Source organism: Rattus norvegicus, chromosome 2 (assembly GCF_036323735.1).
Source record: "Rattus norvegicus strain BN/NHsdMcwi chromosome 2, GRCr8, whole genome shotgun sequence".
Classification (NCBI taxonomy): Eukaryota; Metazoa; Chordata; class Mammalia; order Rodentia; family Muridae; genus Rattus; species Rattus norvegicus.
In genome coordinates this window covers 229,646,822-229,669,406 of record NC_086020.1, presented here as the reverse complement: position 1 = coordinate 229,669,406, position 22,585 = coordinate 229,646,822, and the positions used below count along the sequence as shown (strand labels likewise).

The 22,585-nt window shown below is 45.6% G+C and overlaps 2 protein-coding genes across 2 annotated transcripts in view; one reads left to right on the top strand and one right to left on the bottom strand.

The window, feature by feature from the left end:
- The window catches only part of Metap1 (methionyl aminopeptidase 1), a 33,054-nt gene extending 28,324 nt beyond the window's left edge, over positions 1–4,730 (top strand). Inside the window, exons 10-11 of the mRNA NM_001106476.1 lie at positions 1,190–1,255; positions 3,177–4,730. Of these exons, the coding sequence (NP_001099946.1) occupies positions 1,190–1,255; positions 3,177–3,340 (230 nt within the window). The 3' untranslated portion in view covers positions 3,341–4,730. The remainder of the gene's footprint in view (positions 1–1,189; positions 1,256–3,176) is intronic.
- Positions 4,731–8,442: 3,712 nt separating this feature from the next.
- Adh5 (alcohol dehydrogenase 5 (class III), chi polypeptide) lies at positions 8,443–20,850 on the bottom strand. The gene is made up of 9 exons (NM_001126120.1): positions 20,824–20,850; positions 18,700–18,801; positions 16,836–16,977; positions 16,114–16,201; positions 12,699–12,918; positions 12,328–12,588; positions 9,957–10,092; positions 9,322–9,460; positions 8,443–8,714 (listed from the first exon to the last, which is right to left on the bottom strand). Exons 1-9 carry the CDS (start codon positions 20,833–20,835, stop codon positions 8,690–8,692), a joined length of 1,125 nt encoding a protein of 374 aa, NP_001119592.1. The 5' UTR covers positions 20,836–20,850; the 3' UTR covers positions 8,443–8,689.
- Positions 20,851–22,585: the final 1,735 nt, after the last annotated feature.

Genomic DNA, 22,585 nt, shown 5'->3' with positions numbered 1-22,585 from the left:
GCTTTGATAAACCAACCAACTCCTTGTAAATCAGAAGTCGTAGGCCATTTTGAGAGAAAGTTCATATTATTATAAAATCTAATTTTTATAAGTTATAAAATATAATATAAATTATAAAATTAATTATAAAACACCAATTTTTATAGTTCTTAATTGATTTACGCTTCCAGGGCTTGACATGAGTTTAAAAACAAGATTTAGAGTTCTCAGTGAGTGTACTTTTGCAAGCGCAAGGCAATGGAGCAGCAAGGCTCCTGTCCCCTAGGAAGGGCTAGAATGGGGGCGTGTGGGTGAGCTTCCCTCACACCGAGACAGTAGCCTTTGCCCCTGAGCTGGAGCAAGTACAGGTTATGTTTGTACCGTGTGTTCCTGCTGCTGGGAAACCTCCCGTGGGGAGAGTCCTGTGCTTGCCCTCTGGTTGCCAGCCGGGCAAGTGTGTATGTAGCTGGTAACGTCAGCATTTTTTCATACTTTAAAAATTTAAATTTAAGCCAGTGGTCCATATTTGTCAGGGTCTTCCAAAAAGACTGTTTCTAGTTTTACATTCTGACTTTGGAATACAGCTTGTGAACTTGGACAAAGGCCAAAGTAAATTCAGTTTGTTTTCAGATAGAAACAAATGTCTCCTCATTATTTAAACAAATTGCCTGCTATGCACAGTTTTACTTCCATTTTGATAAGAGATTGCTTACAAACCTTTGTTTCTATAATCCATGCTCCATTACACAAACACACTCCCTTCCGAAGAGGTGACAGGTGTCCAGTGTATGATACAAAGCACTCATCCTTCCGTCCATAAGTGGGCGGGTGGGTGATGGGTTGTGGGCTTCTGTTTGACAGCCGATAGCACCTCCAACACGCCCACCCCGGTGCTGGGAATTAAGGTGCACTCCCACATCCAGCACTGGGGCCTTCTCTAATCTGTATTAGCACAGAATAGGGTCATGTATGTTAATTAGTGATGTTATTGTTGCTGAGGCCTGTGGCCATCCCTGTATTTTACTGGAGAAAGCATAGGCAGGCCTAGAGTAAACTGACTGCAGATGGTGGCTGTTGGTGGTGGCCTTTTTGCTGAATGAGACTGAGGCATTGATAGAGTATTGGAGGGAATTAGTGGACACGTCAGCCCTATGTTGATTGAGTGCCTGCTGGGTTTGCTGTCATTTGAGACATTTTCTTTTAATTTCAGAAAATAAAGCGGTTGGTGTGATGAAGTCGGGCCATGTGTTTACAATCGAGCCAATGATTTGTGAAGGTAGGTGTATGTGTTTCTAATGCTCTGTGACTTAGGGTTTTATTGCTCTGAAGAGACCTCATGACCACTCTTACAAAGGAAAACATTTAATTAGGGTTGGCTTACAGTTCAGAGGTTTAGTCCATAATTGTCATGGTGGGGAACATGGCAGACATGGGGCTGGAGAAGGAGCTGAGACTTCTACATCCATACTGGCAGGCAGCAGGAGAGAGACACTGGGCTTGGCTTGAGCGTTTGAAACCCCAAAGCCCACCCCTAGTGACACTCTTCATCCAACAAGGCCACACCTACTTCACACCTCCTGGTAGTGCCATTCCCTGGCACCAGTCACTCAAACACATGAGTCTCTAGGGGCCATTCATATTCAAACCCCAGCACTTTATAACATTTCTTTTCCCCTTTAAATGTTTATGTATCCAGTTTCTGCAAGTGCCCATGTTGGATGTGGAGGTGTGGAGGTCGGTTCTCATCCACGTGTGGCCCAACAGTCTACTTTAGGTTGTTAGGCCTGGGGTCAAGCACCCTTATCTGCTGACTCACCAAACCTTGTAACGTGTTGAATTTTAATGTATTTCTGCTTACTCATCAGATCAATAACTGGTTCAGTTTTCTTCAAAAGGCTTCATTCTTCCTATTGGCACACAATTGATGATGTGTAGAGAATTGAACATCCTAAGCGTTTCTAGTGAGATGATAGTTTGTATATGGTCTTACCAAACGATGATTTATAGTAACAAGATCCTACATCAAGCCTCTGTAGAAGTTCTTGCTTGATGTAGGAGGGTGAAGAGGAGACACAGTCATAGAAGTTAATTTCATTTTTGGAGAAGGCGTTAGAAGAGGAAACATCCTTGAAGAATGTACTTGCCTAGGTCACACAGTGGATCATGTGGCAAAATTTGCCAGACTGGTGAGCCATCACAGTCAACACTCAAGTCGTGTAGTTTCATGCTGCATCACAAGGAAGCACATCACAGACACAGTCTCTGGTAGCCAGTCTCTTAGATCCTCTGTGATGGCACAGGCTGTAATGGTGGGGGCATTTATCAGATTACAACTGGGAAATAGTTGGGCCAGTTCTTCAGTGGGTTTGGCAGGGCAGCATGTTGGTGCTGCTGGCAGCGAGTGCTGAGCCCTCTGTGGAAGCACACCCTCCAGGTGTGAGTACTTAGTGACCAGACCCAGATGTCAGCCTCACTTTCTGTTTTTCAGGAGCCCTCCACTTTGTTTTTGAAATTCGCCTCTCATTAGGACATGCGATTTGCCAATTAGGCTAGGCTGGCTGCCAACAAGCCCCGGGAGAGATCTGTCTAACACCCAGAGCCTGCTAGCTTTTTACATGAGGCTGGGTATGAACCTCAGAGCCTCATGCTTTTAAGGACAGGGCTTTGCCAACTCAGCCATCCTCTCCTCATGTTTAGCCCTCAGAACCCTGTTTTTCTTTGCCACTGTTTCTCTGGTTCTCAGGGTTTTATAGAACAGTCTGTTGTCAGCCTCTAATTGTGTGCCGGTCAGTTATTTACAACCCAGGCGTGACTTGCGTTCACGTTGTACCCTGGATACTTCAGCCCATTATTCTGGAGAGTTGCCAGGTCTGAGTTTCCGATCAGTTTTGTGGGAAGAGTTGTTATATGTTTGCTGAAAGGAATTCTCATACCTTTATTTTGGAAATGCCATCTTGACTTGATATTGAGAAATAAAAAAATTGTCAGATTGATACACATGAGGAAATTCAGACATTGTTACTTCATTAGTGCTACAGATGGAATGAAGTTGGAAAGGCTTTGGCCAAAACGAGGCGTCAAGAGGGATCTGGATGGTGTGTTTGACTCTCATTTCCTCTGGATGTGTACTTACCTAGCACTCACTGTCTGTTCAGGAATGTGAGTGCAGAACTAAGCAACTGTTTTCACTTGTTCAGGTGGATGGCAGGATGAGACCTGGCCAGATGGCTGGACTGCAGTGACGAGGGACGGGAAAAGATCCGCTCAGTTTGAGCACACTCTGCTGGTCACGGACACTGGCTGTGAGATTCTCACCCGGAGACTCGATAGTGCTCGGCCTCATTTCATGTCCCAGTTTTAATTTCTCTCAAGATGCATAACATCCGAACACCATCTCGTACTGTGCATTTTATTGAAAGTACAGAAATGAAGTGTTGTTGTTTTTTTTTTTTAAGTCGCCCGTTTTGTTTTGAGTGTGGAGGAGAGTGGACTCCAGCACTGGGTGTGTGTCCTCAGGGGCAGAGAAGAATAAAGGAAACATTGCTTACTGCCTCCCGTGCCTGGCCTCACCCCCTCAGTTTTCTGTACTGTGTTTTCTTCTTTGCCCCTTGCGCACTTGACCTAAATCTGCCCGTCATTGCGTTGTCACTGCCACAGACCAGCCGCCAAGGGCCAGCTGCTGTCCAGGAGAAGGTGGAAGATGAGAAGTCTTGAAACTTTAGCAACATGTTGCTCCAGATTTTTATTATATATTGATATATATGGAAATATATATGCATACATTTTAAATTCCATACACGTGATTACTGAACACTAGATGACTGTCGGTCTGGGTTGATTCTGCTTTGACAGGATTATCTGTTCTCATAAATGGATCCATAACTCGCTAGTGAGTAATTCCTAGTCAGGACCTGGTCTGCTCCCCTCACCATGCTGATTATTTATCTTGTCTGTCTATAGGGAAGCCTGCAGTGTGGATGGTGTCAGTGAGGGAGTAGTTAGACTCACTTGGGAGGTTATCAGACTTGTAAGGTCTGGTGTGTGGCAGCAGCTGTGGGGAGTTTTACAACGCACTGCTGCTTCAGACCTCTGTTTGGTCAGAGATGTGAGGGAAGAAGCCCCCTTTCTTCAGAAACTTGGGTTGTAAGGGCACCCCTCTGGAGTACTCAGAGAAGAATGGGCTGTCCTGTGGCAGGTGAAGGGGAGAATTCCAAATGTCCCCAGTGGGAGCACAGTTGTGGGTGGCTGCGAGCTACCATTTTGTAAATGACAGCAGTGAGAAAGGAACGAGTTGCAGTGCTGTAAGCACTCAGTATGCATGCTGCTACCCTGTATGCAAATGCACTCACCTCTGTAGTTGAGAGTCTCGTCAGAAATGACCGTGGTGCCTGGAATCTGGGCTCCTCAGTGGTTGTTCAAATACAAGTGGAGACACACCAGATGATAAAGTTGTCATGAGAGTATCCTTGATTTCTGGTTGTCTCATGACTTTATTCCAGTATACTTTGATACCGCTGACACATACTTCAAGACATCTTTCCCAGAGTGCCTCAGACCTTATTGCTTTAAGAGAATGATGATAATGTTTTCATGACTTTATTTTAAATGATTTAGTAAAGTGATTGAATCTGGTGTGGACTTCTGGGTGTGTGTGTGTTTAAAGTTTTTATCAAACTGTAATATTTGTGAATGGAATGCCTTGTAATATGAATGTTAATATAATATGTAAAGGGAGATTAAACGTTTGAATGATTATCCCACCTCCTCTAGTTGCTTTTGTTGGGATTTCAGAGGGAATCGATGGGAATGAGGCTAATTCTGTAATCTCACCTCATTGCCATTGGAGCACCTTTTCAGGTATATTGCTGTACCATAACTGCATGTCCTTCAGTCTAGCAAAGTGCCAGCACCACTGGAGATGTAGCTGTGACAGGGGAGCTTTTAAGACCAAGAGTGTTTAGGGGAACATTTTATATTTTGACAGAATTGTAACGGGGGTGGGTTCAGTACCATTAGAAACTAAAGCTCCAGGAACAAAATCTTGATGTAGTTTCGTGAAAAGATGGTTAGACATGCACGTGGGAATGCTTTCCTTGATTTTTAAACTGGGCTCAAGTCTAATCTTGAATTAATACTGGATTAAAAGTATTAGATTTAGTTTACAAAACATCTACGTTCATTCTTGTACAACCACAGTTAATGTATTAACTTACTCTTAATTAACTTTTTTTTGTCAGGGCTGGGATTGAACTGGTGGCCTAATACTCTGTAGCGACACAGCCAGGTTAAGCTCATCTTCCTTTTCCCTCCAGTCCTTGCACTCCTGCAGTTATAATTTGAAAGACAAAAAACATCTCTGCCCTTTGTGTTAGTGCTTTTCTTGTTGCTATGACAACACTCAACCAAAGCAGCCTAAGGGGAGTTGTGCAGTGGGCTTACGGTGAGTCTACTGGCCCCGGTGGCAGAGCATCCACCTGCTCACTGGTCACCTTGTGTCCCCAGGAAGTAGGCAGGTGACGCTGGTGCTTGGCTGGCTTCTTCCTTTTCTTCTTTATATTCAGTCCAGGACCTTAGTTCATAGGATGGTGCCATCTACATTCAGCACAAATTTCTTTCTTCACCTCAGAACTCTGCAAACACTCCGAAGACTCCCATAAGTGTGTCTCTTAGGTGACTCCAAATCCATCACATTCCTTCATTTTATATATATTTTTTGCTGTTAAGTAGTTTAGAACCCTTACACCAACATGTATAATACTCATCTCCCACATGTTTTAAATTATAGACAAGAAGGCTAGGGATTTCCTATTGCCAACTAGTGTTTTCTAACTCACTTCTGGTTTTGTTAAAATGGACAGAATCCTCTGTAAATGAGGCTACAGAGAGCTTAGCAGCTCCGTTGCTTGCTTGATGCACAATCATGAGCACCAGTGTTGTGATCCCAGCATCCATGTAAAAGCCACACGTCCCACACAAGCCTGTAATCCCAGCAGCAAGGGAGGTTGCTGGGGCCAGCGTAGGCAGAAAATGTTAGAATAAAAACTTAGAATAAAATGTTATTCTTGGTGGATTTTACCACCTTTGATTCCCGAGTCTATGTGCATACTTTTCCCTGACTTGGCCTTGGGGTTAGGACCCGGTCTTTAAAAGGGCATTGTACTTTACCTGTTGCTACTTCAACCTGCATTTCTTTTTTTTTTTTTTGGTTCTTTTTTTCCGGAGCTGGGGATCGAACCCAGGGCCTTGTGCTTCCTAGGCAAGCGCTCTACCACTGAGCTAAATCCCCAACCCCCAACCTGCATTTCTTTAAGGATATTTGTGCCAGGGGTATAAGTAGTTGATAGAGTGCCTGACTAGCACATGAAGCTTTGTGATTTAAATCTCAGTAATTACCCCTGTAACTCAGTTATACAGACTTAGTTTCCTCTAAGTATCCCTCCCTGTTTGTCATGTAGCAGTAGTTGTCCTTGTTCTAGAATAACTCCCCTGTCCTTAGCGTTTTAGGAAATTAACACTTGAAAAATTGTGTCAGTAGCATATAAAAGTCTTAATTCTCATGAGGCTACTCGGAGAAATCTGGACGGAAGACTTCACAGATGGCATGCTGCATTCATTATGTCCCACGTGAGCTGTTGATCACTTGGTGTCTACCCCTCCCTACTTTTCTTTAGACAGTAGACTGAGAGGAGCTACCTGGAGATAATACAGATATCACGTTTATGCAATGACTTCAGAATTCATTGATGTCCTTGTCTGCGTTTGCCCGACAAGATGGTTTTCCCAACTCTAGCATTCTATTTCCATTTATTAACATTTTACGAAGAAGCACTAACGTATATTATCCCTTTATTTTCATTATCGGACAGTCCACTGCTCCACCCTTAGCAATCCTCTCAACCCCAACTATCACTAGCTCATACATTTTTGTTGTTTTGGTTTTAGAGACAGGGTTTCACTGTGTAGCCTGGCTGCCCTGGAACTCGCTCTATAGGACAGGCTCAGAGTCTCAGACATACACTGGTCTCTGCCTCCGAAATGCTGGGATTAACCACCCACAACTCCCTACCCATTCGACTTTGCTTTTAAACCCACTGAGTCCAATTTATGTTGCCCAACCACTCAGTGGAGGCCTGCCCTGGGGTATGACCCAGCTGCCATGCCATTAAATGACTTCATCTGTTAGCCACTCCCAAAGGCAGCTTCCTGTCCTCACATTCCTGTCCTCATGCTGTCTTTGTCCAGCCTGAGCTTGTGGAGGTCTTAGGTGAGTTGTCACAAACTGCTTTGGGTCTCTATGTGCAGATTCTAGGTTTTTTTTTTTTTTTTGGTTCTTTTTTTTTGGAGCTGGGGACCGAACCCAGGGCCTTGCGCTTCCTAGGTAAGTGCTCTACCACTGAGCTAAATCCCCAGCCCCCAGATTCTAGGTTTTGTCTGGGAAAGTTTCCTTGCGTCATCACCCTTGGCTCTTAAGTCTTAATTCCATCCTCCACAAAAGTCTGAGCCTTGGAGAGGTGTGATACGAGCATCTCATTTAGGATGACCACTCGAGGGTGTGAAGAGGGTCGAAAGGCATCCCTGTGTCCAGCTTTTTAAAACCTTGGGAACTCTTTTCTTGAGTAATGAGGTTCTTAGCTGTTAGCTATTCTTCCCTTCTCCACCTGACTCCTAGTAATGAGCCCAGGATGCTGTTTTCAAGAACGTGTGAGTACATTAGCACTATGATGATTTGAGAGACACACATGACCAGACACCAGGGATCCTGGTTAGAACCAAGGGGACAAATTAGACTTTGTGCACTGATGTCACAGCTTAGCAACAGTTTATATGACAATATGACTCTGAAGCCAATTTGCATTATGAAGAGCCAGGTAGGTCACCAGCAGTGAATTCAGGCCCTCACTGTTTAAACTTAAATCAGTGTATCCGAGAGCCAAGGAAAGAAAGGACAGGCCATGCATCCGAGCACTCTTTGTGATCACAGCACGGCCTCCTACCTTGGGCTGTTGAGTAGTTGAATAGATTTAAGTGGGGGGGTAATCCGGTGCTGCAGACTGTGTGCCCCTCACTTGAGCGTGTGTGTTTCTAATGCATGTGCATGTTTACCTCACTCATGTGGAACTGTCAGTGTTCAGTTGACTGGGAGCCCACTGCACTGTTTTGTTCTCAAAATTGTACTGAAAGAAGCCCAGTGGAGCAGGCACGGCTGCCCCACTGGCCACTGGGCTGTCGTCAAGATGCTACTGCATGTTTACTGTCAAAGTAACTCCAAATAAACTTAACAGACGTTTCCTGAATACTTGGTAGTATACATTTCTAAAAGGTATTTGCTGAGAAAGAATATTCTGATTTTGGCTTGTTAACCCATGTGGATCAATTCAAAGTCAGTCTTCATTTTGGGTTAGCACCTTTTCTAGACCCGGCTAATCATCTCTGTACTGGGCAGCCTCTAAGATGACGAGATGCTCGGCTTTCACACAAACACAGAGTGTATTTTTATTACGTAAAACGTTGCATTGGTGAGCAACAATTATTTGTGTGGAGAGCTCAGAAAGGCACGGCGACCAGTTGCCTCATTCATGATTGCAGCCACGATTTTGCACCTTCCTTCTAGTGGGTCCTGAAGTCTAAGTGGCAGTTAAGCTTGTAAATCCTGTCTGTTTCTATTCAATCACAGGAAAGAGTGCAGGATGGGCAGTACTCTCTTCAGAATTTACATCTTTAGAACAGTTCGAATGCTGTGAGACAGAAGCGATAAGAATTAAAATGTGAAAGACGAACTACAAAGAAGTTACATTTATTCTCTGTGTTGTGTGTGTGTGTATGAATGTGAGTGAGCATGTGTGTGTGTATGAATGTGAGTGAGCATGTATGTGTGTGTGTGTGTGTATGAATGTGAGTGAGCATGTGTGTGTGTGTGTGAATGTGAGTGAGCATGTGTGTGTGTATGAATGTGAGTGAGCATGTATGTCTGTGTGTATGAATGTGAGTGAGCATGTATGTATGTGTGTGTGTGAATGTGAGTGAGCATGTGTGTGTGTATGAATGTGAGTGAGCATGTATGTATGTATGTGTGTGTATGAATGTGAGTGAGCGTGAGTGTGTGTGTGTATGAATGTGAATGAGCGTGTGTGTGTGTGTGTGTGCGCGCGCGAGCGCGCCTCAATGTGAGTGAGCATGTGTGTGTGTGCACCCTGGCATGCCTGTGGAGGTCAGGCCTCTTCTGCCATGTGGACCTAGGGATCAAACTCGGGTCATCAGGCTTGGCACCAGGCACCTCCTTCTGATCCACCTCACGGTGATCAAATAGTGATTCTGGAACACACAGGTAAATTGAAACCTCACCTGTTTCCCGAGTGCATCAGATCAAAGGCTTTGTTAATCTGGTCGAAGGACAGATTGCCAGTCACAAATTCGTCAACTTTTATCTTTTTGGACATATATTCAGACACCAGCTTCGGGACACTCTCCACACTCTTCCAGCCTAGAAGAAAGCACGTCCTTTTAAACTTACATACGACAGTTTCTAACTATGCCTAGCTATGTCCTCTTCCTGGTGGCATGGAGGCAGTTAGGGATTATGGAGACATTCTAACACTGGTGCGACGTGAAGGGGAGCCAGACATCCTTAGTTGGGAAAGAGTAAACAGTTTAGAGTGACTGTTCTTTTCCTAAATTACGGTTACTTAATGCTTGCCCGATGGCTTAGGCCTGAAGTGGCAGCTACACTGGAGGCCGAGGCAGAAAGGGTTGTCTCAACAACAAAAAAACCCAAATAAATTGCAGTACTCTGTAGACAGCACTTGTGAGTGTGTAACTGGCTGATTCTGAAAGCCTCTTCAAATCTCCCATGGAACAGTAATTCATGAGATCATAACAACACATGCCATGGTTTGTGTTAATACAACAATGTGAGACTGGATTTTAAATTACACCAATGGAAACAGGGTAGAGAGAAGTCTATGCATCCACTGAGTTACCTCCAAAGGCAGTGCCTTTCCACGTGCGTCCTGTCACCAGTTGGAACGGACGAGTGGAGATTTCTTCACCTGAAGCGGCCACACCAACCACCACACTGACACCCCAGCCTTTGTGGGCTGCCTCGAGGGCTGATCTCTGCAGGCATAGAGATAAGAGGCAATCACAGGAGCTCACAACCTGCCCTGAGCATCCCTCATCTCCAGAAACCCTAGCAGAGGAGGAGTGACACACACGCAGCCTTTCAAAGAAACGGTAACAGAAACCCAAACTTAATGTTTAATAATTTTAAGTTTATTGAGTTAAAATATTTATATTTATCAAGCATCTTTAAAAACTAACCTATTAACAGAAATTGAGCAAATCTAAAGCTTTTATTTGCTTTCTATTTTAATTTACATCATATATGCACATATAAATGAATGACTCTAGACTACTTCTCTTTTGTGAGTTATAGAAATCAGCTACACATAGACTCAAATGTCAGCCCTGAGACTAGAAGAAAATATAAGGAAAATATAGACATTGGATGGGGAGACATTTTTGGGGTAAGATCTTTTTTTTTTTCTTTTTTTCGGAGCTGGGGACCGAACCCAGGGCCTTGCGCTTGCTAAGCAAGCGCTCTACCACTGAGCTAAATCCCCAACCCCTTGGGGTAAGATCTTAAACAACATAGGAAGCAAAAGAAGAAATAAACAGATGGGGGCACAGCAGAGGGAAACAGTGCAGGGGCAGAGCACAGCATCTGACGATGGGCTGATACCCAGACTTTACAAGAAACTCCTAAAACCTTAACAACACAAGGCCAAGCACCCTGAGCAAGGGATAGAAAAACACATTTCTCAAAAACACACAGACAGCAAATGAATACACGAAAAACCGTTCAACATCACCAATCCAAACCACAACACATCAACTCGTTCCAGTATGAATGACGGCTGTCAGGTTGCAAAGGAACTTTCTAGAACTCTCCCTGAAAGAAGACGTAGCAGGAGCTGTCTGAGCTGTCCACCCCTCTGTCCTCAGCATGCTCATTGGCTACAGGAAATGAAAACCATTGACTGATTTTTTGGGGGGAGGGAGGAGGCTCAAACACAATGCCATCTAGGAAGGTCAATAGAGAATCTAAATGAGGGAGAAAGTTCGAACAGACTTCTCAAGCGTCTGAGATTCTGATCCCAACAGAAGGCAATCTATGACAAGGGAGGGAACAGGCAAGTAAGGACGGCGCACCTGGGATTCAGGCCATGGCATGGACAATGGCTTCTGGAAGAGGAGGAAAGACAGAGAAAGGAGAGATCGAGTGTACACCAGCTCTGTCACCCTGGAGAAGGTCCAAAAGAAAACAGCTCTGCAAGAGTTGGACAATGTGAAGGCCACAGGTAAGAAAGGAGCTGGTGAGAGTGTTGGCTCTGGGATGCCAAGGTATCCTCATCAGATAGGATGGGCATTCAGGCTGTGCGCATGGGTGCTAGGGTCATGGCGAACAGAGCAGCCTCAGACAGACTGAACTGCAATGGAAGAGAGATGGTTCAGGAGGAGATTCTCCAAGTCCATGGTGACAATGAGATATGGCTGGAAGGTAACACTGTTTGCTGAAGGAGACCAAGCACCAGGACTGGAGCCAGGGGATGCTGTTGGGTCAGAAGAGCTGGGCTGTTTCTATTTTTCACTCGATGAGAAGATCTTTATTTATGGGCACAATGCACAGCTTCCAAAAGTGAACACCCGCTCTTCACAAGCAAGTCACACTCATCACCTAACACCCCAGCCACGCTGTCAGGCTGCCTGAAACGGGCAGAAGTGAACAACACAAAGACATGCCGATACACCACGAAACACGTGACAGAGACCACGTGTTTCCACATCAAGTTGAAGCTAAACTTCCTAAGGATAACTTCTCTTCCCATAAACTCTCCTTGCCTGACAGACTCCTCCCTGAGAAGGGAGCGATGAAAGGTCAGGAAGGCACAGCATTCATACACATAAATACATCCAGAAGTTTTTTAAAAGACTTCAGTGCAAGAAGCTGTCAGAAGTAACTGTAGGACACTCACTAATGTTGGCAACCTGCTATTAGACCTGCTTCCTCTGCTCAAAGACCGCATCAGGATGTGTGTGCACATCCAGTTCCAAGGCTCATGCTCTCCACATGAAACTTTGCCTTTCAGTAAGCATGCACTCAAAGACAAACATGTTTGAAATCCATCTTTCCCAGAACCCCTCTTCTGTCACTTCCCACTCAAATAGTTCCAAGTAGTTCAAGTAGCTATTTCCAACCCCTGCTTTCCTCAGAAGCAATCCCTATCAAAGTGTTCCTCCCACAACAAAACCTTTAATCGCAAGGACACCTCAGCCCATGCACACACTCACCATGACCTTCACGTTACCGATACACTCAAAGGAGAAGTCCACTCCGCCATCTGTCATCTCGATGAGGACTTCCTGGATGGATTTACTGAAATCTTGGGGGTTAATACATTCAGTGGCTCCAAATTCTTTGGCCTTCGCGAATTTATCTTTATTGATGTCAATACCAATGATCCGGGACGCACCAGCCACTTTACAGCCCATGATCACCGCCAATCCAACTCCTCCCAGGCCAAAGACGGCACAGGTAGAACCAGGCTCCACCTACGACCAAAGACAGTCTGTCAGCCGCCTGCTACAGTCACAGCCTCACAGGCCGGCCCTGGTGTGCCAGCAGTGTCTGAATGAAGTCTGAGCCAGGGCCAGTCTCTCACCTTGGCAGTGTTCACAGCGGCCCCGTAGCCAGTTGAAATGCCACAACCGAGAAGGCAGACTTTATCCAAAGGGGCGGAAGGGTCAATTTTAGCAACAGAGATGTCTGCCACCACTGTGTACTCGGAAAACGTGCTGGTTCCCATGAAGTGAAGAATAGGCTTCCCTTTGCAGGTAAACCTGCTGGTCCCATCGGGCATCAACCCTTTCCCCTGAGTGACTCTAAAGAAGAGGGAAAATGGAAGGGTAAACTCATTTTCTTAACACTGTAGAAAAAAAAAATAGTTTTAAGAATGACCAGCAAATACTCAGAGAAGTATTCTAAGACAGAGGACTTCAAAGCAGCGGTTCTCAACCGTCCTAACACTTCCTCATGCCGTGGTGACACCAACCATAACACTGTTTTCATTGCCTTTCCGCCCTGTTTGCGACAGGGCGTCTTTACTACTGTGTTAGTCAGGCTGGGGGAGCAGCCAGACTGCTGGGTCTCCTCTTCCCATTTCCCTAGGGGCACACTGGGATCACACTTGTGCCTCTGCTGCGGGCTGATGTGCTTTCTGGGGAATCTGAACGTTCCTCATCTTCTCAGTCACAACGTCCATCCTCCCTAAACACAATACCCAAGCTTACGCTCAGAGGAGTAATCTAAAATACACACATGAGTAAATGTACGAGTGAGGAGACAGTTCTTCCGTACGCTGCTGTAGTAGTACAAAGTCATCTGTCCACAGTGGAGAGCTGTGTGTGTACATCTCACACCTTACCAGCCAATCAAATCACAGGAAACCACAAAGAGAAAGTAGCATGCACACCTAACACACTCACCTAAGAATGCAGCACTCATTTTAACAGCCGCATCTTGGTGTGACCTAGCACCCACCGATAGGCGAGTGAATAAACATGGGGATTTAGCGTGGGACAGGACAGAGCTAGGCAGAGTAGACTTGCACTCAGGCACTCAGATACTGCTCACCAGCTCACAGCTCAAGCCTCCTGATCCAACGACACAGTTCTACAGGGACGCTACCTGGACAATGGTGACCGCTGCAGGAGTCAGGTATTGACTTGGAAGAAACGTGAGGGGCACGGGGGCACTGTTAGGGACCTCTAACAATTTCTGGGAGAAGGATCTATCCAGCAGGTATGTACACATGTATACATTCACTGAGCTGCACATTTACAATCTGTGGACCATGGATGCTGTAGGCATGTATGTTCTACTGCAATAAAAAAAGGTGACAAGATCTACACGGCCTCAAAGGGTCTTCAAGTGGCTCTCCACACCTTACAACAACCACCCTTTCTGTGTCAGGGTGTTTGTTATCTCCCAAAGGCATCACACTAATCTTATGTGGTAACTTTTATCACTCTGATATAATGGGCAATAAAATAGCTCATAAAAGGACTTCATTTCACTTTTAAAAAATATGTCTTTTCTTGCAAATTTAGCTGACTGTTACAGAAAGAGAATGTATTCAGAAAAATCTGATTCCCTCTTCTGCCCACTCTTCTTTGACTCTTTGAACAAGATCACACAGTCTGGGCTGGCTGCAAATCTGGGTTCTTTTCCTGAGCGTGGAGATTACAGGAACGGGCACCATGCCTGGTAACAAGCTTTGTTTTATATCTTGATGGCTGCTGATACTAGGCATGCTGTGAGATTTCCGGGGCTTGGTTTTCTCATCCCTGAAAAAGCAGAGCTTGGTAGCACTAACAGCAAAGCCTCTTTAAAGACAGATTTAAGAAACTCCTGGAAAATGGGCTGTATAAATCACTAGTTACTTGCTATGGTCTTATTTTTGTATGTATATGGGTGTTTTGCATGTATGTATTAATGTATGTATGTATGTGTATGTATGTATGTATGTTATGTATGTACACCATGTATGTGCCTGGTGTTCTGAAAGATGGTGTCAGTTCCCCTGGAGCTGGAGTTATAGAAAGTTGAGAGTTACCATGTAGGTGTTAGGAATCAAACCTGAGTTCTATGGAAGAGCAGCTTGCTTGAGTGCTTTTACCTGCTGAGTCATTTCTCTAGCACCATGAGATCTAAGAAGAAAGAAGGACAGAATATGGCTCAGCAGTTAAAAGCACTTACTGTGCAAGCATGAAGACCTGAGTTCAAGGCCCGGAAGTCACGTAACACACCTGGCACGACTCTATAAGCTTGTAACCATAGCACCAAAGGGAAGGAGGAATGGAGCCAGGCTGACCCAGGGGCTTACTGGCCAGCAGAGATGAAATGGAGAGCTTCGGTTTAAGAGATTCAGTCTCAAAGGTATGGGTTGCTGAAGTGTAACTGTTTCCTCTGAGATTCAAACATTTCATTCTGCAGGAAGGTACACAATTCAAAAAGCACAGGAAATCCCTGAAACTGGCCAGATTCATTAGGCTCCTCCCTGCCAGAGTAAGCAACAGAAGTTGAGAGTCCCCTGCAGACAAGAGAGCCAAGCTGCAAATAAGACTCTCAGATCGGGGCTGGGGATTTAGTTCAGTGGTAGAGCGCTTGCTTACCTAGGAAGCGCAAGGCCCTGGGTTCGGTCCCCAGCTCCGAAAAAAAGAACCAAAAAAAAAAAAAAAAAAAAAAAGACTCTCAGATCAGAGCAGCTGCCTAGAAGCAGCAGGAGTCAGCTGAGCTGCCTGGAGGAGGCTTAGGAGGCTTAGATTAGCGTTACTTGGAAAGGACACTAACTTACTTGTTAGTTACAGTCCATGGCTCCTGAGGCACAATGTGCCTTCCAGTTCCCCAGAGTCCTATGTATTCCCTCAGGCAGTGAGGTATCCAGGCCGCTTTCTGTTTCTCTGTACACTTCCTTAGTAGTCAATAAAGCACGGAAGCATGACGGGACAATTGACTGTAGCCATTAACCCTGTGTACCCTGTGTAGCCTGCAAACTTCATTGTCTCCTGGCAACTACAACTGTATTGATCCTCGCAATTGCCATTATATTGTTTCTGATGAAGGCATAAAAAGCCTGATTGCTTTCAATAAAACTGCCACAGCTTCCGTTGTGTTGTGGACCCTCCAACTGGCGTGACTTAGTTTCTCAAAGCTGTACCAGGTGACCTAAGCCCGGTAAGTAAGTGCATGCTGGTGCGGCTGTCTTTGAGTAGTTCCGTTCCTCTAAGTAACCCTCACCCAGACTCCTGTAAACAACCCCAATAAAACTCCACCATTTCACCATGTTGGACTTTGGTGGTATCTGTACTTCAGTCTGTTGTGGGCTTCTATCTGGGATGAATAGACATGAGCTGAGTCTCCCCAGGAAAAGTTTTGTCACATAACTCGGGGAGCAGGGAGGAGATAAGCCTCACTGATGAACTGCTGTGGCCTCTGCGTGTATCACAGACATGGGTGGATTAGATTTTTTTTTTTTAAAAGCTATAATATATTAAAAAATATAAGAAGATACTGACCTTATTTTCTGGCAAAGGTTTGTTTTAGGATTCAGACAGAACTTGCATTCTCCACACTGTGGGATGTACAGCGGGATGACGGTATCACCTAAGAATCAATCAAACGTGAAGTTATTATTATCCTGAATAGAGCAGCTAGGTTTAAGTCAGTAGTTCTCAACCTGGGGGTCGTGAGCCCTTGGGTCTTTTACAGGGGTTGCACAGCAATTATTTACACTACAAGTCATAACGGTGGAAAAATTAGTTACGAAGTAGCAGTGAAATAATTTTCTGGCTGGGGTAACGACAGCATCAGAACTGTGTTAAAGGGTCACGGCATTAGGAAGGTTGAGAACCGCTGCTCTAAGTGAACACAGCAGAACTCTTACTCTTGTCAGCTGATACAACTCTGGAAAGCAGCAACCTCAAGGCTTAGAAACATTATCTACAGAGCATGGTTCAGACACTGACCAGCCACGCACAAAAAGGTAGTTTCAAAGTTTTTGATCTAAACAAAACTTGAAGTAATAGAGAATGATGGGGTATTTCAAAACCAACAACTCATTGTTGCATCTCTGAAAGGCTCCCTAACTTGCCCAAATTGGTTTTGGTAATGTATGTAAAACTGTTTCAAATGAAAAGCAGCCTGGAAAATCAGAGTTAAAACCAATCCAAATACTTGTTCTTGTCCCTTACAGAAACAAGCCAAAACCATCACAGGGTGGTTTACATGCCTTCCTTACCTGCCTTCAGCTTAGTAACCCCTTCGCCAACACTCTCCACAATGCCAGCGCCTTCATGTCCTAAGATCACGGGGAAACACCCCTCAGGATCAGCTCCACTCAGGGTATAGGCATCGGTGTGGCAAACAGCAGTGGCAATGATCTACCAGGATGGTCAGAGAAGAGGCATCTAAGTGTGCACACGCGGCTAGAGAGACAAGTCGGGTACAAGGCCCTGCTTCCTACTGTACTGCAGATCTTCCTTTTATAGATTCACTTCTCCATAACTAGCATGTTTACAACCCACAGCACCTTCAGACCTGGTGGGCTTCCTGGTAGTGACGAGGACAGCGGTGCACTGATACACAAGGGGGTGGCACAGACCCTTTTCCTTTTCGGTGTGTGTGAGTGAGTAGCAGTAGAGCCGGGTGGCTTCCCGAGCACTGTGCCTTCAGTTGTAAAGAGGATCGGAACAGCTGGGGCCACCTCACTGCTGGCTTCCTAACTCAGGGAATGTGATGGCTACAGAGACATCGTTTCTGAGAGATGCCTGTCTGTATGGCCTCTGCCAAGACTCAGAGATTTCAGTGGACCTTTAGTAGTCCTTTTGCTGACCTACATAACTTCTACTCACATAAGCCTTTCATTGCACTCTCGGGCTTCTAAAAATCATGTCTTGGGGCTAGAAAGCTGGCTCAGTGACTGAGAGTGCTACGGCTCTGGCAGGTGATCCAGTGTTTGGATCTCAGCACCCACATCAGGCAGATCACAACTCCCTGCAACTCCTCTGGCCCCCAGTGCCCTCTGCTCACCATGGGCTCTTGCATGCACGCAGCGTATATAATCTCAATCAGGCACTTAAACATATGCATTAGAGAGAAAAGCAATTAAAGGCAAAACCTTGTTCGTGTCTCTGCTTTTCTGCTTCTGCTCTACGTATCCATTCTTGCTGTAAGCCAGCAGTTTCCCAGGGATGAAAGCTGTCATTGTACCCACACCACTCATCTTAGCTCCTAATCTAGGACGAACTGTCTTCCGAACATGAACATAAACACATAAAGTATTGTAAGGTTTCAGATTCTTAGCTCTTTTTCTTGAAAAGCACTAGGCTCTGTGCTTCTCGATGGGACACAGGCTAGTGTGCACTGTGTGTCTGGTGTCGCGCTGAAGTAAGAGACTCTTTACCTTCCAGGAGACATTTCCCCGGAATGTTAAGGAACAAACACATGCACTGGTTATGACTTTAAAGCATTAACTCGGTGTCATAAACAAGCAGAGAGCAGAGAATAAAACCAAAGTTTTACAGACGTCAAGGCATCAAAGGTCTCTCCAGAATACTGCCTTCTTCCTCTCTCTATAACTTCTTAACCAAAGTGGAGGGTGAGGAGCGGGGGAGGGGGGGGCGCGGGCAAATGGATCAACAGAACCCTGGCCTTGTCCACCACGGGCAGGGCACTTTAAAGCTCCATAGGCGAGGGGACTTCATTTGTTTACTGCTCTCATCAATCAAGAACCTCTTTCCACTTTCCGAAGCAACACTGAGGACCGTGCCTATTCTTTGATTCTAATACAACGCCAACGCTCTTGTGTGTTACGGGATTAGCAGAAAGGGGAGGGTCATATAGAGCCACCCTAAACCCAAACTATGAAAGTTCTATTGTGGCAATCTACTAATCCACAGGCTTGGCTTCTTAGCCCTCCCGAGAGCAAATACAAAAGGACAGAGAGGACTGCTTTGAGGGAGGGCAAGGGGGAAGACTGATTCTGCGGCTGTACCTCCTCCCTGACACCGCCCTTTGGGGTTTCTCCTCTGCGGCCCTCAGGTCTACTCATCTATCCAGACACCCAACTAAGCCTTCTCCCACAATGCTTAGCTGGACATTACCTTAATTCGAACTTCATGAGCCTGTGGAGGGGCCACCTCTATCTCCTCTATGGAGAGAGGCTTTCCGGCCTCCCAGGCGACTGCAGCCTTACACCTGATCACCTGAAGTGGGGGAAAACAGAGTAAAGTTTATTCTCCCAAATTAGTAATTACTTCATGGGCAACTCAGATATGATGAACGCTAATGCTAGTGCACCAGGCTGTGGAGATGGTTCCGTGCATAAGCTCCTGCTTGCTGCAAGCACGAGGCCCAGAGTTCAGCTCCCCAGCACAACACCTGGAGGGAGGGGCCTGCCTGTAATTTCAGCAGCCAGATGGTAGAGCTCTGAGTTCAAGGGAAAGACCCTGACTCGATACATGGTGGAGCAATTGAAGAGGACTTCTGATGTCAGCCTCAGATCTCTACCTGCCCGCTTGAGAACATGCAAGAACACACTCTGTTTTTAGGCTTTCATATAAATAATATAGTGAACAATGTATAGTTAAAGGGCCAGATATAGTGAGGTGAACTTTTAGTCCTAGCACTTGGGCATAGGCAAGTGGATCTCTGTGAGCTCCAGGAGGGCTAGATCTACATTCAAAGTTCCAGGACAGATAAGCCCTCATGGAGAGATCCTATCTCAAACCGTCCACCCCCAAATACCATCAACCACAAAAAAAAAAAAAAAAAAAAAATATATATATATATATATATATGTATGTATATGTACACACACATATATATTATATTCAATATATATAATTGAAGGGCTGAAGAGATGGTTTAGTGGTTATGGGCAACTACTGCTCTTACAGAGAACCCCAGGTTCAGTCCTATGCGTCCCTACTCTCACAACTTGTAATTCTAGTTCCAGAGGGCCTGTGCCGCCTTCTGGCTTCCACAAGTTCCTGCATGCATGTGGTGCACATAAACACACACAGGCACACACACACATACATATTTTAAAGCATGTGGAGGATGGCAGGTGGGGAAGAGGAGGAGAAAGAGGAGGAAGAAGAGGAGGAGGAGAAAGAGGAGGAAGAAGAGGAGGAGGAAGAAGAGGAGGAAGAGGAAGAGGAGGAAAGAAAGAAAAGAAAGATGGGGTGTAGCTCAATGGTAGAGCACATGCCTTGAATGCACAAGGCCCTGGATTCGATTCCCAGCACAACAAAGGGGAAGCCAAGCAAAGAGCAGCAAAATCCCACCTGGGTTCTGTCACTAGGTTGGAGAGTAATTCAAGGAATCACAAGTTTACTATTATGCGTCCTAATAATCTTTTCCTTGGGATAGCTTATACATCATCACTTTAGTGCAACACTTCGCAGTGGGAAGGATCCGAAGAAATATCCAAATGGAGGATGTGTAAAAATACCAGAACCATCTTTTATAACTGTGCTAATTAGTGCATTAACTATTTGCCACGAGTAGAAAGAACACTAGAAAGAGGTAAGTGTGAGCTGAAGTCGGGTATAATGTAAAAATTTGAAAGCTTCGAAGGGTGGAAGAAATCTCAATTTAAAAATACCGATATCGTGGAAATAATATTCTGAGTGTTAGGTTGGGTAAACATACCACTAGAATTAATTTTATGTGGTTCCTGGAAAGTTTACAATTCCATATGCAATTTTATATCGTGCAACTAAAGCAAGGAGCTGCCACAGCGCTTACACTGCTAACCACGGAACCAAACCTAATGAGAAATGCTGGGTTTTGATCAGTTCACTTGATGCTTAGGAAATGTGTTGACAGGCTAAAGGTTGCAAGTCACTCAATGGGTTTACTGGAGATGGACTTGAAAGTCAATAACGTGATTTGAAGAAAACAGGTACACGGTGCTGCACATAGAAAGCGAAGGCCGAAGGGAGAGCCTAACTTTGCTTGGTAGATTTGAGCACCGCCTGCGCTCCAGATCTGATCCTGCAAGCGCGATCCCAGCAAGTTACTCCATTCCGTGGGACCCGCGCGGGCCTGTTCCCACCCAGCTCCCGCGGAGCAGAGCAGAAAGCAAAGCTGCTCCCCAAGTCGTGGGGTTGAAACAAAGCCTTCTTGCCCTCGCAGCGGCTGCGCTCGCCTTCCCCGGCGGGCAACGGCGGGCCACCCGGGCGCTCCCCGCCTCTGCTCCGGCCCACCGCGCGCCTCCATACCTGGTTCGCCATGTCCGCAAGTTCGGGATCGAGCGAGCGTAAAGGTACAAAAGTGTAGCGGAATCCGGGTATGAGCCCGGCGTGCGTGAGGGGAGGGGCTGAACGCCGGAGGCGTGGCTTGATGTAGGCGGGCTTACGTGGGGGCGGGAGGAGGTGTCTGTGCGTGGAGCGGGACTTGGTTGGGAGGCGGGCCTAGTGCCGGAAGGGCGGGGCTTGCATATTGGCCTCTGTGCTCCGTTGCTGCAGAAGCTATAGTGTTTGTACAGGAGCAGCGAAGCTCTTTATTCCCGGTTGGCTTGCTCGAGTCTCTGCAAAGCATCTCTGTGGTATTTCCCTGTCTAATTTTACTGCAGCCTTTGTACGTTAGGAGTGAGAGAAGTGTAAGGTGTGGTGACCGGAAAGCCCGTGTAGAACAAGCCACGCTTTCGTGTGTCCCTGTCTTTGGTCCCCTTCCTCTCTTCTCCTGCGCGCGCACGCTCTGCTGAGCGAATGCAGACTCTTGTGGTTTGCGCGTCTGGGTCCAGGATGAGTCAACATTGCTACCCTGTACGACTTTGAAACTCCTGATAACTTGGAACACAAGAGGGAGATGTTTGCCCATCCTAGAAACTGCCCCAGCTCAGATTCCAGCAGTTTAAGACAGGGTCCAGGTTGTGTCAGGGGCCACAGGACACGGAGAGAAGTTTGAAAGAAGGGAACGAGGGAGCAGAATGGGCGCCTTTTAAGAGTAGACCGAGTACTATATTGAATAAGGGAGAGAGAGGGCAGCCTTGTCTAGTCCCTGATTTTAGTGGGAATGCTTCAAGTTTCTCTCCATTTAGTTTGATGTTGGCTACTGGTTTACTGTGTATTGCTTTTACTGTGTTTAGGCATGGGCCTTGAATTCCTGATTTTTCCAGGACTTTTAACACTATGGGGTGTTGAATTTTGTCAAATGCTTCCCCCCCCCCCCCAGCATCTAATGAGATGTGGGTTTTTTTCTTCAAATTTGTTTATGTGGTGGGATTACGTTGATGGATTTCCATATATTTGAACCATCCCTGCAACCCTGGGATGAAATGCCTTTTTGATCATGATGGATGATCGTTTTTGATGTGTTCTCGGATTTGGTTTGCGAGAATTTTATTGAGTATTTTCGCATCAATATTCATAAGGGAAATTGGTCTGAAATTCTTTCTTTGTTGGGTCTTAATGTGGTTTTGGTATCAGCGTAACTGTGGCTTCAATGGGTTAAAAAAAAAGTACATCAACTGTATAGAGACCGAAGATGCTGCATTTGTCGATGTAATCCCAAATGTTGCTTGTGTTGAAATGTATCTACTAAAACACCGCATTTTCTCTCTTTTTCAAGGCTTATTTCCTGAGAACACACCTTAAGGGTTGACATTCTCCATGGTACTGTTCAAAGTCCTTCCCTCACTTCACGCTGACACACATCCTGGCTTATGTAATAATTATAGGATGATCACCAGAGTCTGACTCCAGTCGGGGGGGCTTTCCTAAATCCCAGGCTTGGAAGTGCCAAGCCGTGCTTAAAACTCAACTTATGGACTGGAGAGATGGCTCAGGGGTTAGGGGTTAAAGAACACTGACTGCTCTTCCAGGGGTCCTGAGTTCAGTTCCCAGCAACCACATGGTGGCTCCCAACCATCTGTAATGGGATCTGATGCCCTCTTCTAGTGTGCATGAAAACAACTCCAGCATTCTCATATAAATAAAAAAACAAGAAGAAAAAAAACCTCAATTTATATAAAACTAGTTT